The sequence below is a fragment of the Tupaia chinensis genome, unplaced genomic scaffold (genome assembly GCF_000334495.1).
Source record: "Tupaia chinensis unplaced genomic scaffold, TupChi_1.0 Scaffold000527_1, whole genome shotgun sequence".
Classification (NCBI taxonomy): Eukaryota; Metazoa; Chordata; class Mammalia; order Scandentia; family Tupaiidae; genus Tupaia; species Tupaia belangeri.
In genome coordinates, this window is record NW_006160040.1 from 7,784,721 (window position 1) to 7,807,315 (window position 22,595).

General features: G+C 39.2%; 1 protein-coding gene and 1 pseudogene across 1 annotated transcript; both read left to right on the forward strand.

The window, feature by feature from the left end:
- The first annotated feature begins 4,357 nt into the window (after positions 1-4,357).
- RFPL4B (ret finger protein like 4B) lies at positions 4,358-7,474 on the forward strand. Its single transcript, XM_006157034.1, has 2 exons — positions 4,358-4,426; positions 6,545-7,474. The coding sequence occupies exon 2, from the start codon at positions 6,659-6,661 to the stop codon at positions 7,472-7,474; it is 816 nt and encodes a 271-aa protein (XP_006157096.1). The 5' UTR covers positions 4,358-4,426; positions 6,545-6,658.
- A 1,897-nt stretch (positions 7,475-9,371) lies between these two features.
- On the forward strand, positions 9,372-20,814 carry LOC102487177 (stress-induced-phosphoprotein 1-like; annotated as a pseudogene).
- The last annotated feature ends 1,781 nt before the right edge of the window (positions 20,815-22,595 follow it).

Sequence of the window (22,595 nt, forward strand, 5' to 3'; positions counted from 1 at the left end):
GGAGTGGAGGCTAATTGTGAAAAGCTGCCCCACCACAGCTGCCCCCTTCTGAAAAACTGCAAACTGTGTTGTGAGCAGAGGCATCATCTCCTTGTAGGCATCTGAGTTTCCTGGCCAGGCCGATGAGTCTCTCCTCCTGCCCTTCGCCCCTAGGTGGCTGCAACTTATCTGGTGTAACTAGTGTGTGAAAAGTTAATTTCTTTTTTAATCAGGAAGCTATGGAAACATGCTTAATTTATGATTTTTATCTTAATGCCTGGAAGCACTAGTGATAATTAAAATACATTCTAAAAAAAACACCTTCATGCACATTTTTGATAGGTTATCATAAGATATTAAGACATCACAGAGAAGGGACTTGAAATATTTCCAGCACGTAAAAAATTAAAAAGTGACCTTTCTTCCTGAATTCAATATTAGTCTACTAATGGGGAATATGGGAACTAAAGTACATATTTTTGGAAAAGAAGCAGTCATCCTGGCAAAGACCCAGCTGCATCGAGTCAGTGTATGTTCAAACACAAGCAGAACAGACTGAAAATGCAAAAATCAATGAGAAATGGTGTTTTCTTGTCATTCGATAATGATTTGTTGAGGGCCTATTTTGTGTAGATAGCGGTAGAGAGGATTTTATTTGGTGTCATTAATGCAGTTAAATAAACTAAATGAAAAAAATGAAAAGAACTTCATCCTTATTGGGAAAAGAAAAAAATGATTTATACTTAGCCATGTCATATGAACTAATTTTGAGATGGAAACAGCAAACAAAAAGATGGTTAAGTGCCTCGCTAGATTCTTCGAGTACCAAGAAACTAAGATTTCCTGCCACCACTCAGATTATAGAATTCGTTGTAGATCAGTGGTCTTCAAATGATGTTTAGAAGGGTCCTGGGGGTTCCTGAAACTCTTTTAGGGATCTGCAAAGTCCTCTCTTTTCCCTCTAAATATCAGTGGAAATTCAAATTTTTTTCACATACTTCCGTCAAAACAACACATTGCAGTAGATTGATCAAAAGAAGTTGTGAGAATGCAGCTGTATTCTATTAAGCAAGAATTTCAGATATTTGAAAAAGTGACCTTTCTCCCTGAATTCAACAATAACATTGTGTGAAGCAATGACATCCTTCTCACTAATTGCCTTTTGTTTCAGAAAATAGGTATCTTGTTTTTCATAAGGCCATGTCATTTATGTTAACATAAAATGATTTTGTAATTTTAAATTAGTTAAATAAATATTTTAAAATTCCATTTTAATTTTTAATGCTGTAAATAAGGAGAAATGTGATTCATATTTGACAAGCTTTTGGGGATTCTTTTTTTTAATAATTATATTTTAAACTTTATTTATTTTAATTTGATCAGAGAGAGACAGAGTGAGAAAGAGGGGGAAAGTGAGAAAGCAAGCCACCAGGTTCAGGATTCAAACCATGGTCAGCCACGTGGGATTCCAACTCGCTTAACCACCACACCACCTGCTGGTCCCATACTTTGGGGGATTCTTATGCCTGTGTAAAAGTGTAAAGGATATAATCTCACACCTCTAAAAATGGCTTTTATCAAAACACAGCACCTGGGGGCCAGCAGTTAGCGTAATGGTGATGTCACTGGACTCGCACGTAGTCAACTGCGGTTCGCGTCCCGGACCCGGTGGCTTAAAACTCATGCTGCGCACATGTGTATGTGTGCCTAAGATCCTGAGAGGAGAATGGAGGAGAAGGGATTGCAGCGTGGCCACCCCCCGGGGGGTGATTTCTTGCTTTCTGTCTTTCTGTCTCTCTCTGTCTGTCTGGCGAGCACACATGCCCTATAGCAAAAACCTCTCAAAAAAAAAAAACAAAAAAACAAACACAAACACACAAAAAACACAGCACTTGTGTGGAGAATGTGGAGACAACATCTTTGTATTACATTGGTGGGAATGTAAACTGGCAACATCATTTTAGGAAAAAGTATGAAGATTCCTCAGGAAACTGCACATAGAGCTACCACATAACCTACCAATACTATGCCAGAGTATATATCCAAAAGAAAGGACATTGGCATGTCAAAGAAATACCTATATTCCTATGAGGGTACTTCAAAACCTTCATGGAAAAATGGAATTATGGTATGAATTTATTTTGATGCAAAGAAAATTGCAAATCTATGCACAGTTCTTTAATAATATACATTTGTCATGAACTTTCTGAAGACCCCTTGCATGTTCACTGTAGCATTATTCACAATAGCCAAGATATATAGAATCCACTTAATCAATGAACAAAGTCATAAAGAAAATGATGTCTATCTAAATGGACGTACACACACATGTATAAAATGGAATTATATTCAATCATAAAAAAAGGAATCGGGCCATTTGTGACAACCTGGATAAGCCTAGACGTTAAGCTTTAGTGCAACAAAACAGGTACCAAAGACCAATATTGCACGATTTCACTTATAAGTAGAAACTAAAAAAATCAAATTGTGGAGTAGAATGGTGGTCACTGGAGGCTGAGGCGGGTGTGAGGATAGAAACTAGGAGGATGTTGTTTAAAGGATCCACATTTTCAGTCAAATAGGAGGAGCAGCTTCTGGGGAGTTATTGTAAATCATGGTAACTATTATTAATCGTGATGTATAGCATACTTAAAAATTGCTGAGAGATTTTAGATATTTCATCACCAAAAAAATCTGTGAGGTGATGGCTATGTTCATTAGGTTGATTTAATCATTTCAAATGTATACATATATTAAAGCAGCATGTCGGTTACCACACACACACACACACACACACATATATATATAATTTGTCATTTATCAATTAAAAACATAAAATCTAAAGCTGTATGAAATGTCATACATATATGGTTCTTTGTACTAGTCCTGAAAAGTTTTTATAAGCCTGAAATTATTTTAATATGAAACAAGGGAAAGTATTGAAAGGATATGTTGAATAATTTCAAAACAAAAAACTGTAAAGGGTTTTGAGATGAAAATAAAAATGTTTTGGGCTGGTTCCATGGCCTGGTGGTTATGGCAGCCAGATCACACATGACTGGCTACTGGATTTGAGTCCTAGCTCCTGCAGCTTCGGAAACATGCCAGGCATGTGTGTATGTATGCCTAAAATCCCCAAATGAGTAAGAAATGGAGATGAAAAGATTGCAGTGTGATCATTATCCATAAGGCGGGGGTGCTTTCTCATGTCCCTTTCTCTGTTTCTCTCTCCTGAGCTCACTTGCTTTCTAACAAAACAAAGTTTGAGATGTATATCTATAGCTATTGAACTTGTAGGAATGGAGAGAGCATCAGGGAAAAATATAGTAAGAGCTATATGTTTGTCCTGGAAGAAAGAACAGGGACTCTAGGAAGTGGGAAGTTATTCAGATTACAGAATACCTCAGGGGAAAGGTTTATTTATGGGGCCCCACAGCAGCCGGAATTCACTGATACTCCAGCTCCTACATTTGAGACTGAGCCTTAGTTTTCTTCTGTCATTACTTCTATTGCTCCTTCTTCCAGTACACACAGACATCATATAACCTATTACTTAAGAATACTTTTGAGAGAAAACGTTTTTATTATTAATTTTGTCACAGGACCAGCAGTTGGCGTAATGGCTATGTCGCTGGACTCCCATGTAGTCAACTGCAGTTTGAGTCACGGACCCGGTGGCTTAAACTCATGCTGGGTGTGTATGCGTGCGTGCCCAATATCCCGAGAGAAGAATGGAGGAAAAGGGATTGTGGTGTGGCCATCCCCCCTGGGGGGTGATTTCTCGCTTTCTGTCTCTCTTTTTTTCTGGTGAGTGCACACACCCTGTAGCAAAAACCTTTCCAAAAAAATAAAAATAAAATAATAATTCTATCACATGAATCAGCTTATCTTGCTGCCATCTTTCTTATCCCATCCAGTGACTATACTCTAGTGGAATTGCTGAGCCAAAGAACGTGCAAACGGCTTTAGATCCTCTTCATTCATGATTGTATCAGAGGTATTAACTTCAATGATTATAGAAGCCAAGCTTTGATTGGGTTTCAAAAGAGCACTTATATATCTAATCTCTAATACATTTTATTTAAAAAGATTAAGTTCTGAAATTGTACCATCATGCTCGGATTCCAGGTTTGCTAGTTTAACTCAGTTACTATAAAATTTTGAAACTGTAAATTTTGAACTATGAAAATGTAAGAGTGCTTTAATTACCTTATCCTGCATTGAAGACTAGCGTTGATTGAGTTTGCCTGAACAGATTTAAATAGCCTAAGCTTTGGGGTGGAGCCTACAACGCTAATTGTAATTGAAGATTGGCTCATCTGGTCTCAGGTACTATAAAAGGCCAGAGCATCTGTGCTCACTCAGACTCTCTCAGGAGCTGAGGCCAGGAGAGGTGGAGGCACAGACAACGTCCTTCCAGACGGCTGTGGAAAGTCTCTGAGCCAAGGTAGAGTGTCCGTTCTGTCTGGGCTATTTCCACTGTTCCTTCTCTCTCTCTTTATCTAGAACTTGCTTGTCTAATACCTTTACCTTTGTATTTCTAAAGAAAACAGTCAGTTTTGTCCTGTGCTCATTCTTCATCTTCTACTCTAACATGCCCATTTAAATTTTTATGTACTAACTGCAGGTTGCTCATCATACATCCATGCATTTTTACATACAAAATATATGTTCTTTAAAAATGGTTTCTTGGGACCAGCAGTTGGCATAATAGCTATGTCGTTGGACTCCCATGTAGTCGCTGTGATTTGAGTCCTGGACCTGGTGGCTTAAACTCACGCTGGGCATGTGTACGTGTGTGCCCCAGATCCCGAGAGGAGAATGGAGGAGAAGGGATTGTGGCGTGGCCATCTCCCCTGGGTGTGTCGGGGGGTGATTTCTCGCTTTCTGTCTTTCTCTGTCTTTCTGGCGAGCGCAGGTGCCCTATAGTGAAAACCTCTCAAAGAAAATAAAAAGAAACCTTTTTTTTCCCCAACATTTTAAAAGACTTTCTCTGGGTTTTCACTGAAATATATTATAGTTCCTACATTTGTATTATAATTACTGTTACAGATTGTTGCTGATTGTTTGGAATCATAGTTACCAATGAATAACTTCTTACAAATATAGCAGTTTATTATTTTAAACTCCTTTTCTTAGATACCTTTTAAGGTGGACTAGGCAAGCTCTTTCAGATTGTGAGTGAGCCAGTGCCATGTTAGGTTTCCTGAAAAGGTAGAGTTTTTTGAAGGGCTAACAGGAGCATTAAGGAAGAAGTTTCTCTCTCCAGTGGCTCAGCAAGCCTGGTCAGGCTGCAGTACCATTAGTCATTCATGAACTGCAGGCTTCTGAGGACTCCACATTTTGTGTGGGCAGATCCTGTCTATTATACTTGCTAATCAATTTATGTCCAGAATCTAGTTGAGGCTGAGAGCTCAGAAGCCTCTTAATAAAAATTTGGATGGAAGGGACTCAGTTTATGACCCCTCAGCAGGGCCCGTTATTTCCTCTGTGGTAACGAGGACCCTGCAACTCTTTCTGCTGTCTCTGATTCTGCTACTCCAGCCGTAACTAATGTGTGGTTGGTGAATTTTTGGTAAGAAGTTATGCTAGTTATTTGATGTAGGCCCTTTTGGGAGTAGAGCCCTTTGTTCACACCATTTCATAGCCATGGTCCAGTCTTCAGCGGCCATCTTCAGATCACAGACCAGCTAGATCCAACCAGTCAAGACCGGCAATCAGCTCACTCAAAGAACAGCAATGATAAGATGGCCTAGAAGGAGGATCTAGGAATACTACAGGTTCTTAAGCTTTGAGGAAATTGGGGTCACTGGAGGTCTTCTTCCTTACCAAAGGACATCTTTTTGCTTTCTGTTTAGGCATGATTATATTCAGAAGATCTTGGACACACATGCACACATGTCTGGTATACATGTCCAGCTTGAGTTTAAGCCACCGGGTCCAGAACTCGAACCGTGGTCAACTACATGGTAGTCCAGCAATGTAGCCATTATGCTAACTGCTGGTCTTGATTATAATCTGTTTTTATTCACATTCATTCAAATTGTGATTAGTCTTCTAAGAGTGCTTTAAAGTATTTCACCTAATATTTGTTCTTAAAATAGATTCTATCACAGGCATCTCATTTGTTTTGCAGTGGATTTTGCTGGTTTTACTCATAATTTTCTTTGAAATTCTGAGGGTTTCTCATAGTCACTTCTCTGCAATGATTAAGGTAGGGCTAGCATTAGTCTTATGATTGGATTTAGACCTGGGAATCCTTTTTCTTAATTTGAAGGTGACCTACAAAGAAACCCTGATTCAGGTGGAGATCCCACTCCTAGATCCAATCAAAGATCCCATTGGACTTGGCTATTGAAAAGAGCAGCTTTGGTCAGAATAGGCAACACCTCATCTAAAAATCTCCAGGCAAGGTAAGTTTCCCCATCTGAAAAGACACTGTCTCTTATGATTACTTGGATGTTAGTTTTTCTCATAGACTTTACTATAATTTTCTGACTTAAGTAACTTTCATACATAAACTACAGACATGTTTATAGTGTTTAATTGTTTGTATTGCATTCAGGTACATTTTGATTATTGAAGAGAGATTGTCTACTGAAGGCTTCTGCTCACTTCCAGAAGCTGATAAAGGGTCTTTTCAGCTCACTGTACGGCTAAGGAGCAACCTTCAGGAAACATGGCCAAAAGTCTACAAGCAGAGGCAACCTGTCCCATTTGTCTGGATGTTTTCTTCAATCCTGTTTCTCTCTCCTGTGCACATATTTTCTGCTGGGATTGCATTCAAAATTGGCAGCTAGAAAGGGGAGATTCAAAATTGATGTGTCCTATGTGTCGAGGAGAAAGTGAAAAACCTCCTGTGGAAGAATGGCAAATTAGATCACTGGCCCTTCTCATCAAGCAGCATGGGCCCCTACTGGAGCAAAGCCTGCACTTGAGTGACGAACTCCTGAAGTTCCGGGAGGACATGACCTTGGATGCAGACACAGCCAACTCCTTCCTCATCTTGTCCAATGATCTAAGGAGTGTCCATTATAGGAACATCTGCCAAAGACGGAGGAAAAATCCTCGGAGATTTACCTACCTGGCCTGTGTCCTAGGCACTCCTTCCTTCTCTTTCGGTCGCCATTACTGGGAGGTTGAAGTGGGAGAAGGCAAGGAGTGGGCTCTGGGTGTCTGCAAAGAGTCGGTCAACCGAAAGAAGAGGAAGAATGATTTAACCCCTGAGCATGGCTACTGGGTCATCAGCATGAAGGCAGGAGTAATTCACACCAATGCCATACTAGCAAGAAGAATTCCTGTAAGCTCTGGCCTTTCCCATGTGGGGATCTTCCTGGATGTTGAGATGGAAGAACTCAAGTTCTTTGATGTTAGAAACAATGCCTTCATTTGTGTATACACTTGTTTCTACACTTCAGAACCTTTGCGCCCATTCTTCTGTCCTGAGCTGCCAGGAGAAGCTGGTTCTGGCGCCCCCCTGACCATTTGCTCGTAAGAAGTTCAGCCCTTCCTGGAAGCTCTCTGGAAGGTGAGAGACCTTTGACCTGAGAAGGCCCAGAATGACCAAGGAAGAGATAATGGTTATAGTGCAAAGATTTGCTAGACTTTAATATTTGTGGACGCCATAACAAAACAATTTTATACTTTTTTTAGTAAATTTAGAAGACCTTGCAGCTAGAAAACTTTCCTAGTTTTAAAATAGATTTTGTGGGCTGTAGCTAAATGAATAAGGGACTTCTAGGGATAGTATCAACCACTCAGCCTCAGTTTCTTAGTCTCTAAATGGGGATAATTATATGCCTCAGCCAAATAGATGTGATGATTAGAGACAATACATCTTGTTTTGTAGTAACTGATGGAGAATATTCGGTTGTAAGTTAGATAGTAAATTTTGTATGTAGAAACAATATCTTCTCCCCCACCCCCAATTCCAAGCACTGTTCTATACAATTATTGCTAATGGCAGTCATCTGGAGAGAGACAAAAATTAAAGCCACTGTGAGATGTTTTGATATGGTCTGAAATTTTAGAGACAGACTAGTAGCTACTGGGGAAATACTAAGTTTCCCATTTTTATTTTTTCTAAAACACAGTCACTTAAGATTTTTTTGAAAGGTGAAGAATTTTGACTAAGTGTTAATGGTGATTCATGTGGTAATGGGTATTATCCGTTATCATTTTCAATAATTGGCCCATTGCATGGCCATCAAAATGGTGTATGTGACAAAAAGGTGCTGATAGGCGCAATGTCAAGTATGTAAACTGGCAAAAGGCTCTGAACCAAAAGGAACCAATTACATAAAGAGGGAAATGACTGATTTGAAGTCTGGATCCCTGAACTTTTGTTCACCAGTTGCAGTTTTGCTTGCGAAAGTCCTCACGTAACTGAGTTGAGAGAACATCGCCCAGCAAGTTCAACGTCAAGCCACTGCTGCTGAGTTTTGCTTTCAGAGTTATTGGTATCAGACTATTCCACCAGGTCAGAACGAATGCTCTCAGTTGCCATCTCCCATGTTCCTCTCTGGTCCTAGGTACAGCAGCTTTCTTGTCAGACTTGTGGAAGCCAGAGATTGGAGGCTCAAATCTGAAGTCTGTGCTTTTAGCTTTATGATCTCTGACAAATTATCTAACTTCTCTGTGGCTCACGTTTCCAATCAGTAAAGAGATCAATGAACTCAACCGTTAAGATTTTGTGAGGATTAAATAAGACAATTCGCATTGTTTTCCCGAGCCTTGCTAAAAGAATGTGCTGAAAATTTGTTGCCAATTATTGACATCATCTGTTATTTTTAAGTTGAAGATGGCTAGCTTTTAATTTAACAGTCTTTATTGTATTAGAGACCTCTTTAAAATCCTAGTTCATCAAAAGCTTTAACTCATATTTTAGAGAGAAGTTTTACATGTTGACTAATTTTTACTATAAAATGACTGTTTAAATTACTTAATGAAGTGATAGAAAGCATCGAGTCCCACTTGCCCTTCCCCATTCATGTGAATTAATTTCCTGTTCTCTGTCCCTCCCCCGTTTCACCCACAGCCAGCCTCCTCCACTCTCACACGTTGGAGTATGGAGATGTTTGTGTCCCAAGGTCTCCATGTGCTCGCCATGCACACACACATGTATGTGCCTGTGATTGTGGCTGGCTGTGGTTAAGGTGGATTGTGGCTAGGGGTGTTGGTATCTCTTTCTCTTGTCTAAATCTCTCATGAAATAAACAAATAACCTTAAATAAAAGTTTGGTCTGAACTCTTTTTTTCATCTGCTTTATATTTACCCACCAGATACTTCCCACGAATATGCTCTATACAATGTTCTCTCTGCCTAAAATTCTTGGATTAAGCCCTGCTTGATGACTGATAAAAACTAACGACTGAGTGAGGCAGGGATCCCAATGGAGATGCCAGGAAAGAAAGAAGATGAGAAGTATATTCAGCGCCAGAGTATGCTAATAGTGTGCCAGGAGCCAAAGTGTGGAGGAATGCAACCTTTCTACTTGGGTCAGAAAAGAGACCGTGAAGAGAAAAAAACTACAGATGTTGGGAGGCCTACTAGTTTGACCCTGCCTCTGGGATGTAGTTTCTTTGAGAATTTTTATTTGACTGTAAAGGTCAAGATAACATGAGCAGGCTATGGTTTGCAGTCCTGGCTTCTCATTAGAATTACCTGGGAGAACTTGAGGATATTGCTGTGGCCAAAACCAATCAACTCAGAATTTCTGGAGGTGGAAGAGGCAAGGTTACATTTCTGACTTTTCTAAATGAATCCAAAAGTGCAGCGGGGCTTGAGAATCCCTGGACTAGAGTGTTGTTCCAAACTTTTAATGCGCACCAGAATTCTGTGGTGGGATCAGAGTCCTCTGGATAGGTTCAGTAAGTCTAGGCCAGACCCAAGAATTTGCTTTTGTAACAAATTTCCAAGTGCTGCTTTGAGAACCAGGTGGACTAAAGGACACAGAGTGTGCTCGATCCTGATGTCTGGGTTTCTATGCAAGCGTTTTTCCTTTAATGATATAAAAAGCTAATCTTGTTATGATGATTTAAGAATTAGTGTTTAAAAAAAAGATTCCATAGGAGATCTGACCCTATACCACTTTTTTTTCCATAACAAAAGCTTTAACAACTCTGTACTTTAGTCTTTATTTATTTATTTTTTTGAGAGGTTTTTGCTATAGGGTGCGTGCGCTTGCCAGACAGACAGGCAGAGACAGAGAGACAGAAAGCGAGAAATCACCCCCCAGGGGGGATGGCCACGCTGCAATCCCTTCTCTATTCTCCTCTCGGGATCTTCGGCATGCACGCACACGCGCCTGGTGTGAAGCCACCGAGTCTGGGACTCAAACTGTGGTCGACTACGTGGGAGTCCAGTGACATAGCCATTACGCTAACTGCTGGTCCCAGTTCTTCTATTCTTGTTTAAAGTCCAGTTCCTGTTTTTGTTTGTTTTTTAACTTGTACACTAAAGAGAAAGGAGGAAGAAATAAGGGAGATTGGGTGGTCTTAATGGGGAGTACATCAGTGTAGCAAAACTCACCTGGGATTTCATTGCTGCACTACAGAAGTTAGCTTGTTCTGAACCAGTGTTACTATTTGTGATCTATACCATCATAGGCACTCTTGCCTCCTACTACCATTTCTACACTCAAGCTAGAATACAAGATTTCTATAACATTAAGGAGAAAAATAGAGAGATAAGCATTTACGGGACAAAGAGATGGGGTATTATTTATTGATAATGTGTATAGTATCCCCAACTGGACTGGTGAGAAATACATTCATGTTGGAACATTCACTTTACAAGCTAAGTGACATATGTGATTGAATGTATAAAACAAATTTTAAAAATTATATAAAAAATATTTATATCACTAATTCTGATACCCCGATAATAACCAAAAGTATATAAAACAGCTTCACTGGACCAGCTAGTGGCTTGGTGGTTAAGGGCGCAGGAGCCCATGTGGCCGACCATGCCTCTCGAGTCTCAGATGCAGGAACCGTTTCTGAAGAGCTCTTTGGGCAGCCTGTAAATGCTGACCTTGAGTTTGGTGGCATGCTGCCCCTTTTGACCCCCTAAGTGAGTGGCAGATTCTGTCCTGGCTCTGTAATGTGACATATTGGTGTTATATGTGGCCTAGTTATCAGCTCTTAAGATGACTTCTAAGAATTTTCCATAAAAGACAGATGGTAGGACCATCCAGTGGCATGGTAGTTGGATCCTATATGGCCAATTGGCTGTTTGAGGTCCAGACACCACAACTTGAAAAACATGACTGATGTGTGTATGTGCATGCCTAAAATCCCTAGGGGAGAAGGGACTGTGGTGTGGCTATCTCCCCTGGGGGGTTGCTTTCTCACTTTCTCGCTTTGTCTTTCTGGGAAGTGGATAGGCCCTATAATGCATTAAAACAAAAATTAAGAAAATAACCTTGAGAGAAAGGGAGAGAGATAGAGATAGCTGGCTCTCTCTCTCTCTCTCTCTCTCTCTCTCTGTCACTGCTTGGTTTCTTCCTTCATTCCTGCCCTTGGAATGCAGACACTTGGACAACAAGAAAGAGGGAGTGAAGGTTTGGGGATGAACCTGGGCTGCTGAAGGCTATGGGAATCCTTAAAGGTTACAGAACTGCCGAATCAGCCCTGAATCACTCACCAAGGATTTAATTCAGGTGAGAAAGGAACAGCTTTCCATTTTATGCCAGTGTTATTCTGTGTTGGACATGTCCTTGAACTTATTTCTCACTCAAGCACTGGTGAGCCAATATCTCTGTGACACGGTAATTGATTCTTAGGCACTTTATATAGGATTCACATCCTGATGTAACTTTCCCAAGGTCTGTAGTGCAGCCTTGTTAATGCTGCCTTGTCTTCCTCAGTTCTGGCTGTTAGAAATTACGTGTCTTCTAGGATTTTGCACTCTCATAGACTGTTCATAGATTACTCCTCCCTCCCTTCCATAACCAATTTCGATAAATACAAGAGCATCAACAAAGTATGTCTCAGTTTTATTTTTGTGGGAAATTTCAAACATACAAAATGGGAAATGGCAAAATGAACCCATATGTACCTATTATTCAGGTTCAAAGATTATTAACAAATGACCACTCCCTCCTCATGCACAGTGGATTACTTAAGAATAAATCTCTCACATATCTTTCATAAAATGTACCCTAAATATCTTTATTTTTTAAGATTTATTCATTTAATTCTATTAGTTATTATTATTATTATTTTAATTTGGCCAGAGAGAGAGAAAGAGAGAAGGAAAGCCACTAGGTATGGGACTGAAACTGTGGTCGGCCATGTGGGAATCCAGTGCCTTTAAATATCATGCCCTCAGTAAATATCTTTAAGTGAAAAGTACTCAGGAAAATATAATTATGGTACCATTATAATTATAAAAAAATCTCTTTTTTTTTTTGAGAGGTTTTTGTGTGTACTTGCCAGTAAGACAGAGAGACATAAAATGAGAAATCACTTCCCAAGGGGATGGCCATGCCACAATCCCTTTTCCATTCTCCTCTTGGGATCTTAGGCACACACGCACACACACCCGGTGAGAGTTAAAGCCACTGGGTCTGGGACTCGAACCACTGTCGACTACATGGGAGTCCAGCAACATACCCATTATGCCAACTGCTGGCCACCCCAAATGATATCTTAATACCACCAAATATCCAATCAACATTCATAATTCTGTTTCTTTTTTGCCCAAAAAACAGACAGAGACACAGAAAGCAAGAAGTTACCCCCTCTTCCCCCCAGGGATATGATCATGCTGTAATCCCTTGTCCATTCTCCTCCTGAGATTTTGAGCATGAATACATATGCATTTGGTGTGAGTCTTAAGCTGCTAGGTCCAGGACTTGAACAGAGGTCGACTACATGGGAGACCATCAATGTAACCATTATGCCATCTACTGGTCCCCATAATTCTGTTTCTGATTCAGCTTTAAGAGTTTCTCTCCAGAAAGATACAGAGAGAGACAGAGACAGACAGTGAGAAATTACCCCCTGGGGGATGGCCACGCCTCAATTCCTTCTCCTTCATTCTCTTGGGATCTTGGGCATGCACCCACATGTGCCTAGTGTGAGTTTAAACCATTGGGTCCAGGGCTCGAACCTCAGTCAACCACATGGGAGACCAGCAACATAGCCATTACACCAACTACTGGTCACTTATTGTCAATTTTCTAAAAATTAAAAAAAAAATCCTTTTTTAAAGTAAATTAAAAAAATGATAATGATTTATATGGTATATGTATATTTGGAAATTTTTATGTTTTGCATTATTGACAGATAAATGTATATAATATTTAAGATAGCTCATAGTTAAACTGTCTCCTGGCCCTCTTGTCTCCATTTATCTCATTATTCCTCAAACAACTGTTACAAATAGTTTGTAGATTCTTCCAGAGGCATTGTGTGTGTGTGTGTGTGTGTGTGTGTGTGTGTATTTATTTACCTCGATGTTAATTTAATACATACATTGTTTTGCACTTGCTACTTCTTTCTTTTCTTTTTTAAGGAGATTGATTTTAAATGGTCTTTTCCCAGAACTCAAATAATGAAGCCTTCCTGTATTGTGTTTATCAACTTAATCAGCCAGTCTTGTGAAAACAGTTCTTAATCAGGTTTCTAAGTGTAAATTTTCCCTGAAGTTTTTCCAGGAAGCCATTAGCACCTCTCACACTCCAAATGGCATGACACCATGACTGCCATCAATTAGCTGCTAGAAGGTCTAATTACTATGAATTATCAGGAAAAAGAGATTGACCTCAGACCCCAAATCTTTCAATTAAGAAGTAATTTTATTTTTCAAGCCTGGTTGCTGGGTATGACAATAATGATGTTTTGAGAGACCCTTCAGAGAAGGCTGAAATGCCAGGTTCATTAAAGGACATTGCCTGTGAACTCAGGTAGTTCCCTGGAGACCTTAATGATCCAGGGAGAGTAAGCAGGAAACTGGTAATATGCTTTAGAGAAAAAGATGCAGATACTCTTTTATTAGGCACAATTCGAGTATCTAAACTGTGGACAAATGAGGATGTCTGGGGGCCAGATGGGGACACAGCTTGGTGAGGTTGACCACCACATGGAAAGGTTCCCAGTTTGTGTCCAGAGACCTCTCTGATTACGTTAGGCATGCACGTGCTCATTATTGGGATTGGCCGAGGCTGGGGGTGGATGGTGGTGTCAAGAAGAGTCTTGAGTTAGGGGTGCTGTCTCCCTGTCTCTCTCTCTGTCTTTCTCACTCATGGGAGAAATAGACTTTTTCAGAAATGAAAAAGTCCAGTTGTAGGAGGTCCTGGTGATCATGAACTAGTCTTGTAAGTAAAACAGGTACATGTGTGTCATAAAAGTAGTCGATGTTTTAAAATGTTGGCTATGAGGAAGGGTCTACAAAAGAAGGCAGATGAAGAGGTCGATTTTGGCTTGTAGTAATTAGCCCAGGCCCGGTTACTCCAGACAGTCTGAGAAAAGGAATTTAAAACTCATCTACAAAGATGGTTTTAACGGTGTGTCTACTCATTCTTTGTCAGTACTAATTTAATCAAATTAGCCTATCAAAGTAATAGACCTGAAATTAAAATATCAGAACATGATTAAAATGGGCCAAAGCCCTCAAAAGTTGATTATCACAACTCGTTCTGGAAGATCTTTAATTATTACTCAAACAGTTTTCTTCATACATTTTATTGTGCATAAAACTTACAGTTTTGTCTTCCTTAGATGCACCACTCAATGAATGCAATGGATGAGTTCTTGAGAAAAAAGTGAAATAAGGATTTCCAAAATCACAGGCAGATTTCATCGAACATCTGTTTTACTCATAAGCACAGATGAGTCCATCAAGATTTATTAAGTTCAAAATAGGTTAAACCTTTTAATGTTAAAAATTTAAGAAAATTAAGTAAATAAGCCTTAGTGATGACTACCATTTATTTTATTTATTTTTTAAACATAACAATTTTACTTTTTATAACCATTGAAGGTCCATTTGAACTATTTTTTTTTCTTTTCTTTCTTCTCCCTCTATCTTTTTATTTATTTATTTATTTATGTATTATTTTTTTTTAGAGGTTTTCGCTATAGGGCGCGTGCACTCGCCAGACAGAGACAGAGAGACAGAAAGCGAGAAATCACCCCCCCGGGGGGATTGTCACACCGCAATCCCTTCTCCATTCTCCTCTCGGGATCTTGTGCGTGCATGCATATGCGCCCGGTGTGAATTTTAAGCCACCAGGTCTGGGACACGAACTGCAGTTGACTACGTGGGTATCCAGTGACATAACCATTATGCTAACTGCTGGTCCCTTCTCCCTCCATATTAAGACCCTGACCCTGCTTCTTCTTTAATAAGATGGCAGAAATGATGAACTAATGATATCTGATCTTCACAAATTATGTCAGAGTTTTAAAAATAAGGTGTCTTGTTTCATTTGTCTGGATTATTTTTCAAATTCTTGTCCTCCCCTATGCTGAAATAATTTTGCTTCAAATGCATAAAGGAATACGTGGGCGAGCAGGGAGTGATGGGATTTGCTTATTAGTGAGTCAGATGAAACCCAGAGATTAATGTGGATGAGTTCAGGACTCAGGAAATGCTGACTTTTTTTTTTTTTCTTCTTGCTACCAATCTGCCTTCTCTGCATGATAGAATCACAGATGGTGTCTGTCCCAAGACTTACGACTTGCTAACTCACCTAACAGGAGGCATGGTCTATGTTCAAGGGGTGAATCAGAGTCTGGCTTGGATTTTACACAAATCCCATTAATCCCAAGAGAATTTTTTCCCCTGTAAGGTTTTTCAGTACATGAAAACATGTGCTAAGTAATGATAATTTGATCTCTTTTTAACATATAGTTAGTTTTACTACTAGCTTATCAATCAGTAACTGTGATGGTTTGAAGTCCCAGATTCTAAAAGGCCTTCAGGCCCAGCAGCAACCTGGCTTCACTTGTGCCTTAGATCTGCCACACTGCCCTTCCTCTAAACTCCATTTTTTCTTTATGCTAGTTAAGTGTTTTCATGTATATAATTTCAATCAAAACCAGCTTAACTAATACAGGTATTTCTTTATCCTTATTGAATCTATAAAAAAACAAACAAACAAACAAACAAAAACATGCTCTGATTTTCTCCCTGACTGGACACTCTTTTTTCAGAAACATTAATATTTTTCGGAAGAATCAATAAGGCTCTTCTTGTAACTTCCTCATTACAAAGTACTTATTTTCCCCAATTTTCTGGAATGAATATCTAAGTGTTATATAAAGAGACTTACTGATTTGTGATGATAAATGTGATCAATAAAGTTGGTGAATAACACTCTGGTCTTTAATAAAAAGAACTTGACTTAAAAAATATGATCTCTGTAGTGATGACATACAATTAGCTGCTAGTCAATCACTCTTATCAATGCTTTGCTGAAAAATGTGAGATTCCTTCTCTCTGGTCCTCGTTTCCTTATTGGCAATGAAGCCCACCCCTCACTGTGAGATCTCACCCCACCACTAAAAGTGCACATTGGTGACATCAGAGAATTTACACTTTGGGTCTTACTTCTTGATACTGTATCTGAATACATCTACAGGTGTGAACCAAGGGTTCTGGTTCAAGCTCATGGATTAGAGAACATGTTACCTTCGCATGGAATGATGAGAAAAAAGGACCAAGAGGTTAAATCTGTAAAAAATTTTGAGAATGGAGGGAGCAGCAGTTAGTGTAATGGCTATGTCGCTGGACTCCCATGTAGTTAACATGGTTTGACTCCTGGACCTGGTGGCTTAGACACGCTGGGCGTGTGTGCGTGTGTGCCCAAGATCCCGAAGAAAATGGAGGAGAAGGGATTGTGGCATGGACATCCCCTCTGGGGGGTGTGTGTGTGATTTCTCACTTTCTGGCGAGTGCATGTGCCCTGTAGCAAAAACTTCTCAAAAAAAAAAAAAAAAGAGAATGGAAAGATGAAAACCTGTGTTATATGGATTTCTGAGCTCTTTTTGACAAATAAAGCAGAACATAGAAATCCTCAGTTCAGAAAACGAAGGACATGCAATGGAAGAAGGATTCATTTTTCCAAGAGAGCTTCAGAGATGTTCTAACTTTGGAGAGAGTCAGTACTTAAGGTAACAGTGGGTTGGGTCATGAACTAGACTACTTAATTAAAGGTGTAGTTTCATGATGACTGTAAAATGTAGTAATTTTCTTTTTACCTTCCAGGTTAAAACCCTCCAATTTTTCTTTTAAGAAAGTGTCTAGGAGTGGCTTCCACTATGTGCTTTGAGCCAGATAGAAGCAGATTAAATCTGTAATTCTAGAAAGCCACAGTAGAGCTCTGGGAGTTCTCCCTCTTTTCTTTGCCCAGAACAGAAGTACACTAAAGTTAGTACTCCTTACTTGAATTTTATTTTTATTTAAGCCTGTCTGTAGATCCACTTTTCCCAATATACAGACCTTTTAGCTTTTTTTTCTAAATTGACATGCTAATAGTATAGAAAGCTTAGTTATATACCTATAGTTGTCAAATGAATCATTTCATTAATAATATGAGCAAAGGACAACAGATATTTTCGAGGAGGATAACATCTTGAAAGAGAAGAATCATATTTATCAAACAAAAAAATGAACCTTTGAATGACTAGAATTCAGAAATATGAATAACAAAAAATCAGTACTATTTTTATAAGGAAACTTATTATGTAAAGTTTCAAACATAGAACATAAAATATTTCACTTGTAAGCCAACCTCAATAATTATAAACATGTGGCTTCAATATTATTTTGAACCAAACTCAAGATACCCTATCATTTTATCTATAAATATTTTACTGTACATATCTCTTGAAGAAAAGAATCCTTTACCCCACCTAAAAAATAACTTTTTAGTAGAGTCACATATCCAAGGTTCACCTTTCTTTTATTGTTTTTTTTTTTTTTTTACTGACTTTCCAGTGTATATGTTTGAATTGAGATCTGAGTAAGTCCAATATTGCTGTCGTGTGATGAATCTATAGTTCCTCCTTCATCTCTTTCCTTGAAGATTTTTTTCTTCTGAAGAAGATAAGTTGAAGGAATTTCACTTCCTGGATTTTGTTTAGTATATTACTGTGGTCTAAAGGTATCGAGTGGAATTATAAAGCTTACTAATAAAAGGACTTTAGGAGTCAGGTGGGTGTTTGGTGCTTTCTTATGAGGTTTTGTGTTTTGGGGAGGTCAACTCAGGGAGATAGCCCCTCCACTCTTTCTGGCCTAAACTAGATACTTTCCCTCATACACAGTGAAACGTGGGAGTTGAATATTTTAGTGTTTAGTCACCATGGGAGAGGCAAGAGAAGAAATAGTTTCAAATGCCTTGGGTATTAATCCCAATGTCTATAGTAACAAACTCTGTAATATATCTAGGAATCAAGTGAAATGCATCATAGCCTTATGAATAATGTATATAAGAGAAACCTTAAAAACTTGGAGCTGGAACCAGCAGTACTATGTCACTGGACTCCCATGTAGTGGATTGCAGTTCTAGTCCTGTACCCGGTGGCTTAAACTCACGCCAGGGGCATGTACGTGTGCACCCAAGATCCCAAGAGGAGAATGGAGGAGAAGGGATTGTGGCATGGCCATCCCCCCCTGGAGGGTATTTCTCATTTTCTGTCTCTCTGTCTTTCTGGCCAGCGCATGCGTCCTATAGCAAAAACCTCTCAAGAAATATTTGGAACTAAATCATGTTTATGAATAGGATAATTTTATATTTTAAATATATAAGACCATTGAAGTAAAATCCCAGCAAACGTTAAAAAAAAAATTCTTCTGTGAGTGAGAGAGACACAAAGAGAGAGATTATCACTAACAGGGTCTTGATGCTGTGATCTACCTCCAGCTTCAGCCAGTCCCAGTTCAAGTCATGTGAGTTTCTGGCATACTTAGGAAGGTCTCTGGGCCTGAACCTGGGACCCTTCTATGTGGGTCAGCCTCTCAGAGCATTGCATTTTCATGATCTGGCCTTGTTCAGAAAATGTTTCTTGCATGTAGAGGGCCAGCAGTTGGCGTAATGGCTATGCTGCTGGACTCCCACATAGTTGACCACAGATTGAATCCCAGAACCGGTGGCTTAAACTCACACCGGGCACATGTGCATGCATGCCCACGATCCTGAGAGGAGAATGGAGAAGGTTTGCAGTGTGGCTATCCTCCCTGGGGGGCAGTGAATTCTCGCTTTCTGTTTCTCTGTCTCTCTCTGTCTTTCTGGTGAGCACACGCACCTATGGCAAAACCTCTTCAAAAAGAAATGTTTCTTGCATGTGCATCTCCATTGGCGGATTCTTAAATCTAGATAGATGAATAAATATCTATAAATACCTAAGATACTTCAGAAAATGAGAAGTAGTAATGGAAAAAGTATTAACTGATATTAAGACATTATTTAAAGCAACAGAAACTAAACAAACATACATATAAAGAAACATGGTATTTGAACTTTTAAAGTAGATGAATTGTTTAATAGATGTTAGGAGACTTTGATAGAATATATAACACAAACAATATATAAATTGGTAGAACAGGTTTGGGAACATGGAGTGGATTTGATTCCAGGGTTTTCAGGCTAGGCTATAGAGGAGGTAAATGAGCTAAAAGAGAAGAATAATAAAGCTTGAGTTCTGGGAACATCAATGATGCCTTATATTGTTATTTGGAAACAATTAAGTTAGATCCCCGGAACCATGTATTCTGTAGCAACTGGTCTACAGCCTATGTCAAAATGGAGACTATCAGAAGGCTTTTGAGGATGTCTACAAAATTGTTGACTTAAAGCCTGGTGCAAGGGTTACTGGTGAAAAGCAGCAGATCTTAAGTTCATAAATGGATCTGAAGAAGCCAAGTGAATCTATGAGAAGGTTTAAAACATGAAGCAAATAACCCTCTGTATCAGTGACCCAAGGACAAGAACACTGCTAAATGATCCTGTCTACCAGGAACTGATAAAGAAACTACAAAAAAGCTCTCTGATTTGTGCACATAACTACAATATTCTCAGATCATGACCACTTTCAGTGTCCTCCTTGGAGTAGATCTGGGCAGCATGAATGAGGAGGAAGAGGTGGCAACAACATCATCATCATCTCTTCCCAAAATAGAGACCAAGCCAGAGCCAATGGAATAAAATCTTATGTGGATAGAGAGAAGCCACTGAAAGAAGAAAGTTGGGGAATGACACCTGTAAGAAGACTTTGACACCGTCTTGAAGCATTATGACCGAGCCAAGGAACTGGAGTCTACGGACATGACTTAACATCAATAAAACAATGATATTTTTTGTAAAGAGCAACTACAATAAATGCCAAGAGCTTTGTGAGAAGGCCATTGGAGTAGGAAGAGAAAACCAAGAGTGTTATTGACAGGTTGCCAAAGCTTATGTTCGGATTGGCAATTCCTATCAAACAAGAAATGTACAAGAATGCCATCCATTTCTACACATCTCTGGCAGAGCACTGGACACCAGATGTGCTCAAGAAATGTCAGCAGGTAGAGAAAATTCTGAAGGAGCAAGAATGACTGCCTTGGAAAACCATGACCTGGCTTTGGAGAAGAAGAACAAACAAAATGATTATTTTCACAAAAGGGACTATCCCCAGGCCATGAAGCATTATACCCAACTCATCAACAAAACCATGGTATGTCAAGCTGCCAGCTACACCAACCTCCTGGAGTCTCAGTTGGCATTGAAAGATTGTGAGGCATGTATCCAGCTGGAGTCCACCTTCATTAATAGCTGCACACAGAACACAGATGCTCTTGAAGGGGTAACACCTAAGTTATGGACGTGTACCTGTACTCTGTAAGAAGCCAGTGCCATATGATGGTCCAGTACAACCACCATGACAGCTCCCAACAAGCAAAACGATGACCATGGTCATTACGAAGTACAGCAGATTTACATGTGACTCAGCCATACAGCCTAGCCTGGAGCAGATGCAAAAAGATTCCCAGGCACTGAAAGAATACTTAAAAAAAAAATCCCGTAGTAGCAGAGATCCAGAAGTGGATGTGTGTGAGTATGATCACAATTTGGTAATGACTTGTTCATTGCCCCTTTCTTTACCCTCAAGTAGAGAGGAGCTGGCACCATGGCAAATAGCATGGAGCAGAAGGGAGAGAAGGAAAAGGAAAACAACATACCTTTGTGTACTCATACATATCCATGTGGAAGCCAGAGACTTAGACTCTAGTTACTCATATAGTCGCTGCCACTGGGACTTCCCAGCACACATGTGGTTCCTTCACTGCTGCCCTGGAATTCAGTGTCTCTTCCCTCTGCTCTCCAGTCAATGTCTCAGTTGCTCTCTCATAGTTGTTATTTTCATATGGGGCAGTGGGGAATGTACAGGGAGGGGAGGTGTTTCATCCTGACATCTGATCCCACGTTGTGAACTCCATGACTCACCCTTTCTGCAGTAAAAAAACCCAGTCATGTGCGGGGAGAAAAAAAAGGAAATTACTAGAAAAATAAGTTGGGTAAATAGGAAACAGGTAGACTAAACAATTAAAAATTAAAATATTAAAACATAAAATTTAAAAATGAGAAGTAGAACTGTAAAGTTCTTAGGAGAAAATATGGAAAGTCTCTTTGAGATTTGGGATGTACTTTTTTTTTTTGCCATAGGACGGGCACCACCACACCCCAAGGTAGATTCTTAAATAAATCATTCATGCATATGCTCTGATATAAAGAGAAAATTAGTGTAATTGCACCTCAAAATTATTTGTTTTCTGGCCATTTTCAGCAGCAATAAAGTCTGAGTAGATGTGCATTTTAGCATTCCAATCTGTGCTTAATAAAAGATGATAAAAGATATCATACACAAAAATGAGGGCTACATGACAGTTTGGAAGAAGATTTTTTTATAGTATTCAGCACCAAGACGAATGCATATTTAGCATAGCAAATAAATATTAATTAAAACTCTCAGGTACTGCTTGCTGAGGTGCAGAAAGTTAGAAAATTATGTATCAAATGCTGGTGAAGCTGTGGGGAGGGAAAACCTCATGTGCCACTGGTGGGGCTCTAGAATGGTACGGCCAGTTTGGAGAGTAATAAAGCTGTACTTGGTGGAATTAATTATTGTATAGACCCTTAACCCTACCAGTATTCTCGTAAGAGGCACTGGGAGGTATGGTAAACATTTATGAGAGTGTTTGTCATACTGTTATTTGTGGTAATAAAGAGCCAGGAAAAAAATTAGGTTAAACATAGACTATGCAGTAGTCATGAGGAATGAATAAGATAGACATTTAGTCACATGAGCAGATTCCTAAAATAATTTTGTTGTCTCATATTTTATGTAAATTGAATATACACACAGGAAGGTCCCTGTTGTAATGACATTCTTTTTTTTTTAAATAAAAATATTGAAAGTAGGCAGAAGGTACCACTTTTAAATTCTTGAGGTTGTGATTCTGTGGAGGAGAAAAATGGATTGCATGGGTTAAATGGGATTTAAAAACTCAATAAAATTAAAGGAGGAACAAATGAAGATAACTTGTTATGAATTGATGGCATGATCAATTCCATTCTACTCATTTGACATATCTATAACAAAAACACTTAGAAATAAACTAGATT

Excerpts from the sequence above, each read along its gene's own strand:
- RFPL4B (XM_006157034.1), top strand. The coding sequence starts at position 6,659 with ATGGCCAAAAGTCTACAAGCAGAGGCAACCTGTCCCATTTGTCTGGAT.